Source organism: Ammospiza caudacuta, chromosome 19 (assembly GCF_027887145.1).
Source record: "Ammospiza caudacuta isolate bAmmCau1 chromosome 19, bAmmCau1.pri, whole genome shotgun sequence".
NCBI classification, from domain to species: Eukaryota; Metazoa; Chordata; class Aves; order Passeriformes; family Passerellidae; genus Ammospiza; species Ammospiza caudacuta.
The window spans coordinates 12,022,436-12,037,728 of NC_080611.1; the positions used below are offsets into that span (position 1 = coordinate 12,022,436).

Sequence of the window (15,293 nt, forward strand, 5' to 3'; positions counted from 1 at the left end):
CCAGAGCTCTTCCTCTGCAGCTTCTCCCTCCAGCTGCACCCCTGAGCTCCTTCCTCCTGCCCTTGGGCTGTTCCCTGAGTCCCTGCTGAGGGGGAATCGCGGCTGGGATGGGCTGGAGCTGCAGGCAGCATTGATGAGGGAATTGCTGGGGGGCTGAGGGAATTGCTGAGGGGCTGGGGGCTGCAGTACCAGAGCTGACTCTCCCCTCTCCACCATTGCCCTCCCAGCAGAAGGACGGCACCTTCGCTGCCGGGGGCTACATGCCCCCACTGCGCTTCAAAGCCCTGACGCTGGCTGTTGTGTTTGGAACCATGGTCGGAGGCATCATGATCCCCAATGGTGAGTGAGGAGCTGGGAACAAGGGCTGGCTGCTTTCTCTGGGCTCTGTTGTTTGTTTTCCTGGCTGGGGTGATCAGACTCACACCCCATCCTGCCCGGGGGCTCTGGCAGCTGTCCCTGCTGCTGCTCTGGCACTCCTGGAAAAGACCTTTGCTGACTTTTCCTCTTTTTCTCCAGTGGAAACAGTCCTGGGCCTGACAGGTGCGACCATGGGAAGCCTCATTTGTTTCATCTGCCCAGCTCTTATTTACAAGAAGATCCACAAGAATGCGCTTTGTTCACAGGTCAGTGCTGATGCTGCTTGACATCCCCCTAAGCCCTCTGCAGAGCCTGGGAACGTGCTTCGTTCGGCTGCAGCACAGAAACTGCTCAGCACCTCCTCCAGCCTCCCCCTCCAGTCTGCCCAGTACAGGTGGGAGCTGTTCTGGGTGGGTGTCCACCACTTTGGGATGCACAGACAGCAGCAGAGGTGCTGGCCCAAGCTGGAACACCAGCTCTTTTTGTCCTTCCAGCAGCAAGTGAAACAGTCATTTTGTGCATAAAATGCTGCTTCCAGTCCTCCTCGGGGTGGGATTCAGGTTTTGGATCCTCAGAACAGGAAATCCAGGCAGCCTGTAAAACCTTAAAGCCTCACATCCCGACCTGCCTGGGCTGGGTAAAACAAACAGGGCTCCACGATGTGGTTTGTGCTGCCGACCCTCAGCTTTCTGCTCTCAACTAAAATAATAGTAAAAAGGAACACACACATAGAGGTGTTGCTTCAGGAATTGATTTTCTGAGGGATTGGGGTCATTCAGAGGCTGTTAGAAGTTTAACTTTTCCTTTTGCTCCAGTTTGAATTGGCCTCCTCAGGGACTGAAACAAAGTGGCTCTTTGCTGGGCTTGATCTCTCTGCTCCTGCAAACACCGTGGGCTGAAATTAACAGGTTTTGGGTTTTTTCCCTAACAATAATTTAATCCACTGCCTTTTTCACAGGCCTCTGTCCCAACATTCCCAGTCAGGACAGTGCTGGGCTGGGAATAAGGTTTTGGGCACAGTGTGGAGTCAGCAGGGGAGAGCAGCACGTTTTTGTGGGGCCCACAGAACTGGTGGCTTGTTCTCTGCTTAATGACTTGTGGCTTTGCAAACCTACGTGAATTTTTTAAGCAGGGTGTGTTTTTTTTCTTCCCTGTGCTTTCCCTGACACAAGGAAGTAGTCCAACTTTCCAGCTTTCACTCTGAATTCTGACACTTAGCTCCGAACTTCTTTGAGCGAAACCCCGAGCAGGAGTCTGAATGCCAGCCTGGGTTTTTCAGGGAAACAAAGAGCACTTTCAAGAATTGCTTTCTATTCCGGCTGAGCCAGAGCGTTTCCCTGCAGTGCCTCGGGGCTGCACTCAGGACAGGCTGAGCTCTCAGCCCGGCTGCTGGGGTGGGACACTGGGGCCCTCACAATGCCTGACCCCAGAGCCTGTCACGAGGCTCAGGGAGATGTTTGTCCTGCAGAAATCCCCACAAAGGAGGAAGGGCTTATCTAAAGCATCAGGCCCCGGGTTACTTGTCGAGGGGCTGGCAGCAAGCTGTCCAGCCTTCCCTGAGTGATCCATGGCCTGTCAGGTTTGCATTCCTGCTCGGAGCGAGAACACACCTGCCCGCCCCGCTCAGCACCTCCCCGCCTCCACAGCCCAGCTCCCAGCCCGCCCTCTCCTCCCTCCAGGTCTTTGCAAAGGCTCATTTATTCTTTCCCTGGAGCTCTGTCTTTGGTCTCCTCCTTCATTCCTGCACTCCTTTGATCAGGTGCTCCACTCCATCAAAGTCAGCTCCTGAGGAAGGTGGCGGGCGAGGGGAGAATGCCAGCCCTGGGCTCAGCTGTCCTTCCCTTCCTGTCCCTGTCCAAACAGGGTACAGGGACGTTCTCCCTCCTTCCCTGCATCAGCTTTAGCTCCTTCAGAGCAGCAACCCTCAGCGCCAGCTTTTACACTTCTCTGGGTTATCTTGGCTCTTGTGCTGCTGAGGACTGGCTGCTTTTATCGGGCCACTTCTGGCACCCAGCAGCGTCCAGTGTGGGGCAGGTGGTGACGTGAAAGGCCAGGTTTTTACAGGAGAGGTGCAAACTGAGCCTGCGGAACACTAAAAGCAATGAAGAGGATTTCGGATGGGGGAGGGAAACGGGCAGATGTTTGCTGGCCAGCAAAGAGCTTCTGCTGAGGAGCTGGGAAGGATTGGAGCTGCTGCTCAGCTGGGCTGGGCTGGGAGTGCCCTGGGTTGGAAAGGCAGGTCCCAGAGCAGTTAAAAAGCCCAGAGTCAGGCACACAGCGCTGTGACTGAAGCAGGGAGAGTGTTCCCTTTCTTGTGGTTTAGCATCTGTTGCTGTAGAGGTCCGCATCCCGCTGCTCCCCGGGAGCCCTGGTTTGGCAGAGCTGCTCTGGGCTGTGTGGGGGTCTGTGAGCGGAGTGGAGCTGCCAGCAGGAAGGTGTTGCCTTCCCAGTGTTGACACAAGCTTGTCCGAGAGGCCCCTCCTAGGGAGGCCGGAGTTGCTCTTGTCCCACTTGGGGAAGAGGAGCTGCCGGAGGTCAGGAAGTGACCCCTGGGCTCGCCCCTGTGCGGGTGGAAAAGAGATTCCCTCTGCCCTTCCCTGGCAGCACAGGGGCCAGCACACCTTCTCCAGCAGCACATCCAGGGTGCAGCCCCCCAAACACAGCATCTCTGAGGAGGGGGCTGGCAGTGACCGGGGCCCTGCATTCCTTCGCCATGACTCCGTCCCTCGGCGCGCTCGCTGGTGTCCAGGAGGAGGACGGGGATGGCGTCACGCCACACAAATGCAGCGTGTTTGCTTCCCGTGGCTGCAGGACAGGGCTGAGCTAATGGCTCTGCTCTGCGGGGCTGGATCATTTCTGGGAGGAAGGAGGGCCAGGGGAGCACGACCGGCCGAGGAAACGGCCGCGTGAACTTCCTCTGCTGGATTCCTGTCCATGCTCCAAGCGTGGCTCCCAGGAGATGTGTCCTAGCCATGCTGAGCTGCCCCAGGGCTTCCCACAGCCTCTCCCGTGTCTGTGCTGAGAGGGGCTTCTGCAGAAAGGGCTCTGCTCTCAGTGGGATCACTGGCTCTGGGGGAGATCACTCCCCTTGGCTCAGAAGTGCCTTGCAGTGCTGAGCCTCCCCTCGCTGCAGGATCTCTCTGGATGCTCTGGGGATTGGTGGCTCCTCTGCCTGGATTGGTTCCTTGAGCTCTCGAGTCCTTGCAGCCCTCAGTCCCGTTCCTTCAGTTGCCTCGGTGGTTCCCTGAGCACAACCCGCCTGCTTTTCCATGGCATAAGCATCTCCATGGAATGAAGCCAAATCGTGGCCCTCTTTATTCTGGTCTTCAGCTGGGGAGGGGGTGAGGGCGGCTCAGGGACAGCCCAGCCTGTCTCCGGCTGCCACGTGTGCCCGTACCCGCTGCTCCGGGAGCTCGCAGCTGAACTCCAAATGTGCAACAATCAAAGGGGCTTCAATCCGAGCCATTTGAGCCCCTGGTTCCCCACCAAGATAAGAAACAACAAAAATCCTTTTAAAGCATTTAATGTTTTCAGCCGTTTCCTACAGCTCCCTCCTCTCCCACGTTGCTCCTGGTTCCTGTGGCACCAGAATAGATCCTCTTTGTGGAAACGCTCTTCCTCTGCGCTGTTGTTTCTGGAAGGTGCCAGAACAACGTCCCAGGCACAAAATGCATTTGTGCCGGGGCTGTGGATTGTGGGAGGGGAGGAAGTGGAGCAGCTCGGCCCAGGGCAGCAGTGCAGGACCTGCTGACTCAGCGTTTGCCTGGGGCCGGGGGGGTGCATGGCAGGATATCTGTTCTTTGTGCACCCCGGGCAAGGCAGGCAGCGCATTCTGCTCCCGTTTCCTCTGCAGCAGCTCTAAGGTCTGGCCTCTGCTCCCTGGCCACGCTGCCCCTGGTGCAGAGCCGCTCCACGTCCCGCCAGCCTTTTCCTTCCGAAGGCGTCGGGCTGTCTGCGGGGCGTGCTGGGAACGGGCCCTGCGGGGTCCCCTGAGCCCGGCTCTGACCACGCTGCTCCCTTCTGGGTGACCTCCCCCAGTGGGTGAGGAAAGCACCCGCCCCTCCTCCCCCTCTGGAAGTGCCAATGTTTTAATTCCTCCTTCCAATTTCACCTCTCCCCTTGATTTGCAGTTTTCTGGCAGCTCTTCCAGTGGTGAAGTGCTCCCTGTGGCCGTTCTTGGTTTTCCCCACACTGAGAAGCATCTTTTTGTTGTGCTTTTTGTGAATTGGGATGTAAATCTGCACAGTGAGGATCGGGAGTCATGGAATCATGCAATGGTTTGGGTTGGGAGGGGCCTTAAAGCTCATCCAGTTCCTCCTCCTGCCATGGGCAGGGACACCTTCCACTAGACCAGGTTGTCCAAGTGCCATCCAACACTTCCTATGACTCATGTGGAATTAGATCCTTTTAGATCAATTTGTCATCACATAACAAGCTGTAAAAATTCCTTTGCTGCTCATCACTTTCTCCTTTTTGAGGTAGAGGAATTCCAAGAGCCCTTCCCTCCATGGGATCCAGATTCCACCCTTCTATTTTTACCCCGTTTGATCCTGGCTTTCTGGGAATCAGGGAGTCGTTTCTCAGCAGCTTCTTGAGCCCTGGGACCAGGATCTGTGTGTGGACATGCTACCCTTGCTTTCAAACCCAAGGATTTTGAAGCAGCTGCCTGGAATGGTTTGGGGCTGTAACCAGGCCAGGCTCTGTGCTCAGCCAGACCTGATTTCATGGAGTTCTCATGCTGGGAGTACCAGGAAATGAGTCTTTGCAGTAGGACTTGTCTGCCACATGCATTTTCCTATCCCTGGGTCCTGCCCACTCACTTCACTCACTTTTGAGCCCTTCCAAAGCCTTTCCAACAGCTTCCAGCCTCTGAAACAGCTTCCATTCCCATGGCTCTACACCCAAAAATGAACCTCAGCCAGGAGCAACTGGTTTTCCTGTTTCCCTCTGACATTTCTCTTCTCTCCCTAACACATGTCACCGTGCTGAGCTTGGAATTCTGTGCAGGCACCGTGGGAATGCCGTGGGGAGCAGTCCCCTTGGATTTCCTGTGCTCACTGTCCCTCTGTCCCTCTGTGCAGATTATCCTGTGGATTGGGCTGGGCATGCTGGTGATCAGCACCTACACCACCCTGTCTGCCACCGAGGACACCCCTGTGAGGACAGAACCAGTGGGCTTGGAGCACCTGGACAGAGAGGAGAGCAGAATTGACCAGGATTCAGTCAAACTTCCAGGTATGTGCTGCTGGAGTTGGGTTTCCCAGCCCTGTTCCCAGGTCACCTCTTAAAAAAAAGGAGAAATTTGTTTTTTTAAAAGTGTGGTGGAAGCAGGGTAATCTCCAGGCAGCTCTGTGCATCTTCCCAGCTTCCTGGGGCCTTTTCCCAGGAAAAGCTGCACTTTTGTCTGCTGGAAAAGCCACTGTGACCTCCAGTGGTCCATTGTGGGAGTTGTTCTTTTGGGAAGGGAAGGGTGTGGTGCAGGTTTGGATCCCCTGGAGGGACAGAATAGGGATTCCTGTTTGGGATGAGCCCAGTGCCCACCTGGCCCACAGGACTGTTCTCCCCTGTGCCAGGCCAAGGACCATCCATCCATCCATCACCCTCGAAGGAAGGGAGATTTATGGGAACTGCCTCTTTTTTTGGTGCCGAGGGTATAAATTTGGCCTCGTCTTTCTCTCTGACAAAGCCTGTGATTATGCCTCAGCTTTGTTTACCGGTCCTTGTTATTTATTATTTGTTTGCTGGGGCTGCTGATGGAATTACGGCCGCTCCTCCCTTTCCCAGCTGCCGCGGAGTGAGGCCGTGGCGCGCAGGTGCCGCCTGACCCCGCGCTGCCCCTCGGCGTCCTGTTCCTTCGCTGCACTTTTGTTTCCTCCTGCTCCTGTGGGGTTTTCTTTTTTTTTTTTTTTTGTTCTTTGGAGGCCTTGAAATATCCTCGCAGAGACTGAGAGCGGAAGGGAGAAAGGGGCTGGCTCTAGTGGAGATTATCCTCCCTCCTGGTTCTTGGCTGGGTTCCTGCCCGGCAGCTTGGAGCGTCTCCCACACCGGTGCTGCTGCCGATAACATTCACTCTGGGCTTGCTCCGCGGTGGAGTTTACTTGTGGTTTGCTCGTGGCTTACTCAAGGCCGTGTATGCCTTCCCGGGCACGCGGATGATGCCGGTGAACTCTGAGCAAAAGACGCTCCCAGTCCCTTAATGGAGCCCTCAGCAGGGCCTGGAGAAGGGATGCGATTGAATTCTTCCGTCTTGGTTAATTTTGGAGCAGTAATGGCCAAAGAACAGCTGCTCCTTTCAGGAGGAATCGCTAATGACACGTGTTCTGACTGGGAAAATAAAAAACCCCATAAAACACGGTGTCTGCAGGAGTTTGCTGAATCTTCTCCCCTTCTCGGCGTGAGCCGGGGCGGTGGAGCGGGATGCCAGGCTCTGATCACCCCAGCGATCCCGGGGCCTGCCGGCAGCAGCTCTGAGTGCTGCTGGATTAAATAATCCCACCCGGGAGGAAGGCGGGTTTAGTGCTCCCGGCTCATAAACTTCCCAGGGAGGAGCCCTGCAGCTCCAAGGGGAAGCTCAGCTGTCCCCCGAGGTCCCTTTGCCAATGGGGCTCCCTCCCCGGGGAGGAGGAAGATGGGGGACAAGGACCTGCAGGGGTGGACATGGGGCTGCCCCGGGAGAGCCAGCGCTGCTATTCCTTGGATCTGTGCCTCCCTGTGCCTCTGCAGGATGTCGGCTTGACTAGCAATGAGAGGCGTTAAATGGTGCCCTTCATCCCCCGCCGCGGCTCCCCCTCGTCCTCGCCCGCCTTGTTTTGCAGAGCAGGAGCTGCCGCAGCAGCTGCATCCTGTCCTTGCAGGGCCGCAGGATGCAGGCAGGGCTGCACCTGGGTGCCCTCCGGATGGGCCGAATTCCGCACCCGGGGCTCAGCGGGATCCCACGGCTTCAGCCCTGCTGGCTGCTCAGCCCCTTCCCCAGGGCACAGGGTGCCCCTTTCCTGGCTGCAGGGTGCTGCTCCCAGCCCTTTTCCTGGGTGAAGGGTTCTTCCAGACCCCTCCTTCCAGGCACAAGGTGCTCAGCCCCTTCTCTGGGCACAGGCTTGTTCCATGCCCTTGCCCGTGCTGCCCCATCCGAGGCAAACCGCAGGGCCTTCCCCCAGCGCTGCCTTCCCCGTCTGCCTCCCGCCTGTCAGCGTGTGAGAGGAGTTTTATTGGCCTCTTTGATGTTGTGGAGCCCAGAACTGGAGAGACTTTCATTAAAGCCCTGCCCCGTGGGCCCGGGGATTATGAATATTAGAACATTGGCCTTTTATGTGAACACGTATTGACCAACGGCCTCGGAATCGTGTTTTTCCTAACGACACCCAAGTGCCCATTACAGCCCCAGCCTGTGGTGCTGGAGGTTTTACTGTCAGCAGCTCTTCGGGAAAGGGATAAAACCCCTTCCAGCCCCGTCCTGCCGCGGCTGCGCCTCTGTTAAAAGGTTGCTAAGCTGCCTCTGAAAGCTCAGGAAGGCAATTATCCATTAAAAAAAAAAAAAAAAAGCTAATTAGGCAATTTCTCTCCGTATTTAAAGCACCCTCGAGGGTCTCGGGGGGGGATTAAGATTTTGTAATATTTTTCAGCTCCTTACTTGATCGTTGCTGCTTCATCTTCTCCCTGCTGTTGTGCAATGTTGGGTAACAAAGCCCTGATTCAGGCTCCTTGTGCAAGAACCCTTTTCCCGGTGTGGTGTGCCGGGCACCCTGCTCCAGCCATCCCGCTGTCCTGGGCACTGGGGTGGGTGCTGTTACTTGAATTAGGGTAAAATTTGGGGTTGTGTCGTGCATCCCTGCACCCTCCATGCCCGTGCTTTGCCCCCCAGCAGCGAGCTGCCCACGGTCCCTGCCGGCATTCCCCGGCGGAGCAGCCCCAGGGATGTGTGGAACGTGGCTCCTGCATCCTGCAGGAACAGCTTGGCTCCGCCGCGGCTCTCCCTGGTGCTTTGTGCGAGCGAGCTTTTAATAGTGCCTGTGACACAGAAAAGGAACCAGCAGCCTCTGGTAATTTGGGTTGGTTTTTACTGCTGGTGCGTCAGGAGACAACTGTGAACTAATTTCAGGGATGCCATTCCATAACCTTGTGAAATCTGGACCCGTTTCGGGGGGAGGGAGGGCTCCTGGAGGCGCAGCTGGGCCGGGGGCTCCCCGGGGAGGGCCTGGCCCTGCCCTGCTCCTGGTGCTCGGCACGTCCCAGGGCAGAGTGTGCCCCCAGCCCTCTGCCCTGCTTGCTGGGCTCCGTTTTCCTTGGCACAGGCTCCTGAATCTTGCTCCATATCACGCAATGAAGGAGTTTCAGCAGATCTGGAGCTGCACTGGCACAAGCAGGTCCTGAACCTTATGTCTCGGGTCAGCCCTGGGGTGATGCCCTGGAGTGGGGGGTGAGTCCCAGAGCTCCCTGTGCTGTCCCTAGGGCTCCACCTGGACTAGGGGCGAGCACAGCAGGGCCCATCCCGCTGCCTCTGCCCAGGGCAGGGGCTGTGGGAGCACATTTCAGCTCCGAGAGGCTGGAAAAACGTGTGAGGAGGGATTTAGTGCCTGCCTGGGACCATTGCAACGATCCGAACCAGGAGCAGGGGGAGAAGGGAAGCTTTTAGGTTGCTAATCGTGAAATTTTATGGCAGCCTGGAGAGGCTGTTGCCAAACCACAACACACCCAGGCACGCACACACACAAATCAGCTGCAGGATGCCCCAGCTTCCCCTCGTGTGAGCAGAGCTGCCGGAGAGCCGGGGGGTCAGAGCGAAGCCTCTCGGTGCTGCCTCACACCCCGGCCTCTCCTTGGGAGCCAAAAAGCTTTTACAGCCTCTCAGGCCTTGCCTGTAATGTCCAAGGCCGCCCATAAAACACGACGAGGCGCAGCGTTACTGGAGGACGCTCCAAAGGGACCTGGAGGGCAAAGAAGAGAGGCAGAGCCCCAGCAAAACTCTTCCCTGCAAAGCAGCCGGAGCCCCGGATGGATTTCCAGGCAGCCTGAGAGGTTGTTAATTCACGCCCTGATGATGAACTTAATTTTGTCTCCCGCTGAGCAAATGATGGCTTCGAGGCAGCTTGGCCTTGTTGCGGCGTGGAGACTTTTGGGTTTGTGTTTTGTTTGTGTTTTGGGCTTTTCCTGCATTGTTTGCAGAGCGGGGAACGTGCCTCGGCCTGATTTATGGTGGAAGCTGCCAGGGACACTCCCGGAGCAGAGCGGGGCCTCCCCCGGCCCCTCGGGCTGCCCTGGGCCCGCGGGGGTTTGTTCACCTGCTGCTCTGGGCAGGGGCTCGGCTGCGATTAACTCCTCTGCGTCCTGCTGGCAAGGAGAGCTTCCCGTGTTTTCCTTCTTATTTCTTCTTCTCTTATTTCCCCCTCCTTCCTTATCTCCCCCTCCTTCCTTCTTATTTCCTCCTCTCTTGTTTCCCCCTCCTTCCTTCTTATTTCCTCCTCTCTTATTTCCCCCTCCTTCCTTCTTATTTCTTCTTCTCTTATTTCCTCCTCTCTTCCTTCTTATTTCCCCCTCATTCCTTTTTATTTCCTCCTCTCTTCTTATTTTCCCCTTCTTCCTTTTTATTTCCTCCTCTCTCCCTTCTTATTTCCCTCTCATTCCTTTTTATTTCCTCCTCTCTCCCTTCTTATTTCCCCCTCCTTCCTTCTTATTTCCTCCTCTCTTATTTCCCCCTCCCTCCTTCTTATTTCCTCATTTCCTCCTAATTCCTTTTTATTTCCTCCTCCTTCCTTTTTATTTCCTCTTTTCCTTCTTATTTCTCCCTCCTTCCTTTTTATTTCCTTCTCTCCCTTTTTATTTCGTCCTCTTTTCCTTCTTATTTTCCCCTCCTTCTTTTTTATTTCCTTCTCTCCCTTCTTATTTCCTCCTCTCTTCCTTCTTAGTTCCCCCTCTTTCCTTTTTGTTTCCTCCTCTCTTCCATTTTATTTCCTTCTCTCCCTTCTTATTTCCTCCTCTCATCCTTTTTATTTCCCCCTCATTCCTTTTTATTCCCCCCTCCTTCCTTTTTATTTCCTGCTGTCTTATTTCCTCCTCCTTCCTTCTTATTTCCTCCTTTCTTATTTCCCCCTCATTCCTTTTTATTTCCTCCTCTCTTCATTTTTATTTCCTCCTTTCTTATTTCCCCCTCATTCCTTCTTATTTCCCCTCCTTCCTTTTTATTTCCTTCTCTCCCTTCTTATTTCCTCCTCTCATCCTTTTTATTTCCCCCTCGTTCCTTTTTATTTCCCCTTGAACATCGTCTCGCTGCTGGGCTCGTCGCTGTGTGAACAGCCCTGCCTGCGCTGGGGTTCTCTGGATCCCCCGCTCCTCTCCGACCGGAGCCATCTCCCGCCTCCACGAACCAATTAACGAGAAACTTTCCTCCAATAGAGTAAATAATTTCTTGCACCGGGGCCAGGACTGAGCTGGGAACATCCGCAGCCGTGCCGAGCTCCCCTCCCCGGCCTCGGCCTCCCGCTTCCCAGGGCCCCTGGCCAGGGCTGGGCACCCGTTCCTGCAGCCCAGCTTTTCCTGAAAAGGAGGAGCGTCCTGCCCTGACTTGCTGAACCCTGGGAAGTCCCTCAATGGAGAGGGGGACCCTTGGGTACTGGACTCGAATTTCTCAGAAAATCCGAGTCCTTTTCCCCTCCCACCGTCACTCCCCAAGCGAAGGAACGTGGAAATCTGGCCAGCCCCGCACACGTCCCTGCTCTGGGTGTGGAGCTGGGGCTGGACTCTGCGTTTCTGAGAGGCTCAGGGTCCTGCTGGCACAGATCCCTCTGGGCCAGGAGTTTGTACTTAATTTTTTGTGAATTTTTGTTGTTTCCCCCCCTCCCCAGCTCAGGCAAGGCCCACGCAGCTGAAGTTGTGGCAATCCCTTCTTTCCCATGAGTTCATCTCGTAATAAATCGCACCAGCCCTGCGGAGGGGGAGGAGAAAATGGAAAGATGTTTATAGAATTAATTCCCCAAAGGAAATCACACGGGGGAGGGCGAAGGGGAAAAGAGTTGGGAATTTTTTTTTTTGTTACAGAAGATAGATTTTTTTTTAAGAGTTTGTTGGATGGAAAAAAATCTGCAGAACAACTTCACTGCTGGGAAACAATTCGATTTCCTTCTCTGCTGCTCTCCAAAGGAAGAGTTCACTCCCTGTGTGGGTTTTCTGCCATGCTGGGGGTGGAAGGGACCCTTCCCATCCCATGGAATGTGCAATAGATTCCATGTGGAATACGCTGGTCATACCAGTGCTGAATACAGTGACTGGTTTGACTGGGATATGTCTTCCAAAAACATTCTGTCTCTTTGAGGGCAAGGTGGGGGAAAACTCCCCCTTCTCCCTCAGGAGTTTCCCCTAATTAATGCCTGTTGTTTAATCCCCCTCCTCAAAACTTTTGCGGGAAAAGGAGACCTCCCCACCCCTCCTCCTCTGAGAGGCATCTGAAGGGCTGTGGGAACACTCGGGCACTAAAAAGGGGGGGAAAAATCAAAATAAATAAGGTTTTAAGACGTTTGACAGCAAACAGCCGCGGGGAGGTGGGAGCTGGGCTGGAGCCCAGCTCGGGTTCTGGTGTTGGGGGGTTCGGGGCTGGATCGCAGCTCTGCCTCTCCCAGTGCCGCGGGATCCGGGTGTGGATTCCAGCTCGGGCTCTCCCGGAGCCGGGGTCTGGGGCAGGGAGCCGGGGGGATGCTGACATCTGGTGGCACTGCCTCGCAGCAGCAGCCGCCTCCATCCCTGCTCCATTCCCGGTCCGTTCCGTATCATCCCTGCTCCATCCCTGCTCCATTCCCGGTCCGATCCTTATCCATCTCTGCTCCATTCCTGCTCCATCCTTTATCCATCCCTGCTCCATTCCCGGTCCGATCCTTATCCATCCCTGCTCCATCCCTGCTCCATCCTTTATCCATCCCTCCTCCCCCCGTGCTCCATTCCCGGTCCTTTCCGTATCATCCCTGCTCCATCCCTGCTCCATTCCCGGTCCGATCCTTATCCATCTCTGCTCCATTCCTGCTCCATCCTTTATCCATCCCTGCTCCATCCCTGCTCCATTCCCGGTCTGATCCTTATCCATCTCTGCTCCATTCCTGCTCCATCCCCACTCTATCCCCTCTCCATCTCCTTTCCATCCCCTCTCCATCCCCGCTCCATCCCCGCTCCATCCCTGCCACTCTTCCCTTCCAGCAGCTCCATACAAACCCACAACAGGGAAAACAACCAGGTGACTCCACAACAAAACCTCTCCCAGCCCCACTGTGCTGAGGCTGGAGGGAAATCAGAGGCTGGGCAGGGTGGGTGAAGGGATTGGGACAGACACAGCAATTCCCAGCTCCCACAGCTCATCCCTGTCTCCATGGTGTGTTTGCAGAGCAGAACCCGGTGGTGGAGGAGCCTGAGGATGACCGTGATAAACCCAAAGTGCCTGAGGAGAAGGAGGAGATGGAGCAGCCACAGATCAAGGTGCCCGTGCAGGTGCCCAAGAGGGAGGAGGAGAGAGGGAAGGTGGAAGAGAAAGTGCAGCTGGACCGTCCTGATCAAGGTAAGGTGATCCTGGGAAAGGGAGCTGGCCTGGGAGCTGGGGGTGTGTGTATGTTTTGGGATTCTGAGACACAGATCCTGAACTCTCCTCCTTACCCTCCCCTCAGTGCACCTCCGTGGTGCTGTTGGTGGGTTGAAGGTGATTTAGTGTTTGATGCTCTGGAGGCTTGCTGGGAACGTGGCCTCCAGATGAGGGAGAGAAGGCAGGGCTGGACAAGGGCAGCATGGAGCTTGGGTATACTGGGTGTGCTGGGTGTGCTGGGTGTGCTGGGAGCCTGCTGCTCTGACCCTGCCTGTCCCCAGGGATTGCTGTGCCCATGGGGGAGGCCCATCGCCACGAGCCCCCGGTCCCACACGATGAGGTGGTCGTGGACATGGGGCGGGAGCGGGAGGAATCCAGCGAGAACAAAGCGGCTCCTGGAGGAGCCAGCGACCGTCTGCTGGAGGAGCCAGCCAGGCTGAAGCCCCCGAAGGAGGCACTGGGGCCAAAGCAAGGCAAGGAAGTGGCTGCTGAGAACCAGCAGCGAGGAGGGACTGGTGGGCCTGTCCCAAATCTGGAGAAGGTCCCGGAGGCAGCGCTGCAGCAGGGGGGAAGGCCGCCCTACAAGGAGCTGGAGCCAGGGCAAGCCAAGCTGGAAGCCAAGGCACAGGCGGCCGTGCTGGATGGTGACACTGCCGAGGCTGCTGAGAGGGACAAGGCACAGCTCCAGCTCCCCAGGAAAGCAGAGGAGGCTGCAAAGCCCGTGGAGAAGGAAGCAGACCCTGGTAAGCTCCTTTCACAGCAGCTCAGCTGAGCAATCTCTTCTGGGCCTGTAGTGCCCCTGGAGTCGGGACAATTTGGTCATTCCCATCTCCATCCTGGTGCTTCCTTTGAACTCCACGAGTGGAGCACGTGAGTGAGCACAGCCCCTCCGGCAGCTGCTGCGGGAAGGGAGGAATCTGGTGGCTTTGACAGCTACTGCAAGAGCTGTCAAACAGTTGTTCGCTACCCGCCAAAATGTCAGGTGCCGTGCTGTTCCTGCACGGCTCCCAAATCACCGGGGACACGGAGCCGGGAGATCTTGACAGGGAACACATTGCCAAGTGCCCGTCTAAAAGCCAGTTAGAGCTGTTCTTGCATGTTAATTGGCCGAGGTAGTTAGTGCTGGCTCGCTGCCACCAGGCACGGGGTTGTTAAATATTGGGTTTATTACTTCCCTCGCAGCCGGCGCCTTGGATGCGAGCGGTGCCGGGACGGCGTGGAGGCGTTCTAGGGAACATCTGCACCGACAGCAAAGCTCTGTGGTCCTTTCCTTTGCAGGTGAGAAGCAGGAGCTGCCCCTCCCAGAGAGAGCAGAGCTGCTGGAGAAGCAGAACACTGAGGAGAAGCAGGAGAAGGCAGGGGGTGAGTGTGTGTCCTCAGGATGTGCAGGGATGGGCTTGGATTTCCTCAGATCCCTCTCTGTGGGAGGATGGTGTCTTGAGGCCACAGCCCCTGCACAGCATCAGGTGGTGCCTGTCCCATCTCTGGCACACCTGGCAGGGCCACTCAGGGACCTGAGTCGTGCTGGCACCTGGGCTTGGCTGCTCCCCTGTGTCAGAGCCCTGGGAAGGGGGAGACAGGAGTGAAACTGCTCCGGCAGGACAGCGGGAGGGGCATGGGCAGGGGCACGTGGGGACACCTGAACGCATCACAGGGAAAAGCTCCTTTCCCCCAAGGCCTCAGCTGCTCTGTCCCTGGGGCTGAGCTCCTCCCTCCAACCTCTGCCTGACAACTGGGGCTTGGAGCCTGAGCTTGGACTTGTGTGCTTGTGGACTTTCTCTCATCCCATCCTCTTCCAGCTTCCTTCTCTCTCTCCTGGCAGGGTTTGTGGAGTCAGATCTTCCTGCCAAGGAGAGCCCTTGCAGCCCATCCAGAGCTGACACGATTTCTGGGGGCTTTGGGTCACAGGGGTTTTACTTCCTCTGTCTTTTTCCCCTTTTCCAGAAGCAGGGCCAGCAAAACTGCTGGACCACAACGTGCTGCTGCAGGTGATCAAGGAGCAGCAGGTGCAGCACAAGCAGCTCCTGGACCAGCAGGCAAAGCTGCTGGCAGTGATCCAGGAGCAGCACAAGGAGATCCACCAGCAGCGGCAGGAGGAGGGCGCAGAGGAGAAGCCAAAGCCAGGTAAGGGCATGGCCAGGGAGCAGGAGCCTTCCAGAGGGTGCTGACAGCTCAGAGTGGCTCTAAAATCAAACTGGGAGAGATTTGAGCTCCTTTGGCACGTGACAAAGTCCCCTTGCACAGCCATTTCTGTAGGGATAACCACAGCTCTGCTCTTCCTCCTGAGCTCCTCTGGCACATGGCAAAGTCCCCTTGCACGGCCATTTCTGTAGGGATAACCACAGCTCTGCTCTTCCTCCTGAGCTCCTCTGGCACATGGCAAAGT

At 56.3% G+C, this 15,293-nt stretch overlaps 1 protein-coding gene across 1 annotated transcript in view; it reads left to right on the forward strand.

The window, feature by feature from the left end:
• SLC38A10 (solute carrier family 38 member 10) overlaps window positions 1-15,293 on the forward strand; it is a 30,628-nt gene that overhangs the window by 12,463 nt on the left and 2,872 nt on the right. The window contains exons 9-15 of the mRNA XM_058817212.1: window positions 228-339; window positions 517-623; window positions 5,439-5,592; window positions 12,716-12,886; window positions 13,189-13,650; window positions 14,186-14,269; window positions 14,852-15,031. Coding sequence (XP_058673195.1) covers window positions 228-339; window positions 517-623; window positions 5,439-5,592; window positions 12,716-12,886; window positions 13,189-13,650; window positions 14,186-14,269; window positions 14,852-15,031 — 1,270 coding nt within the window. The remainder of the gene's footprint in view (window positions 1-227; window positions 340-516; window positions 624-5,438; window positions 5,593-12,715; window positions 12,887-13,188; window positions 13,651-14,185; window positions 14,270-14,851; window positions 15,032-15,293) is intronic.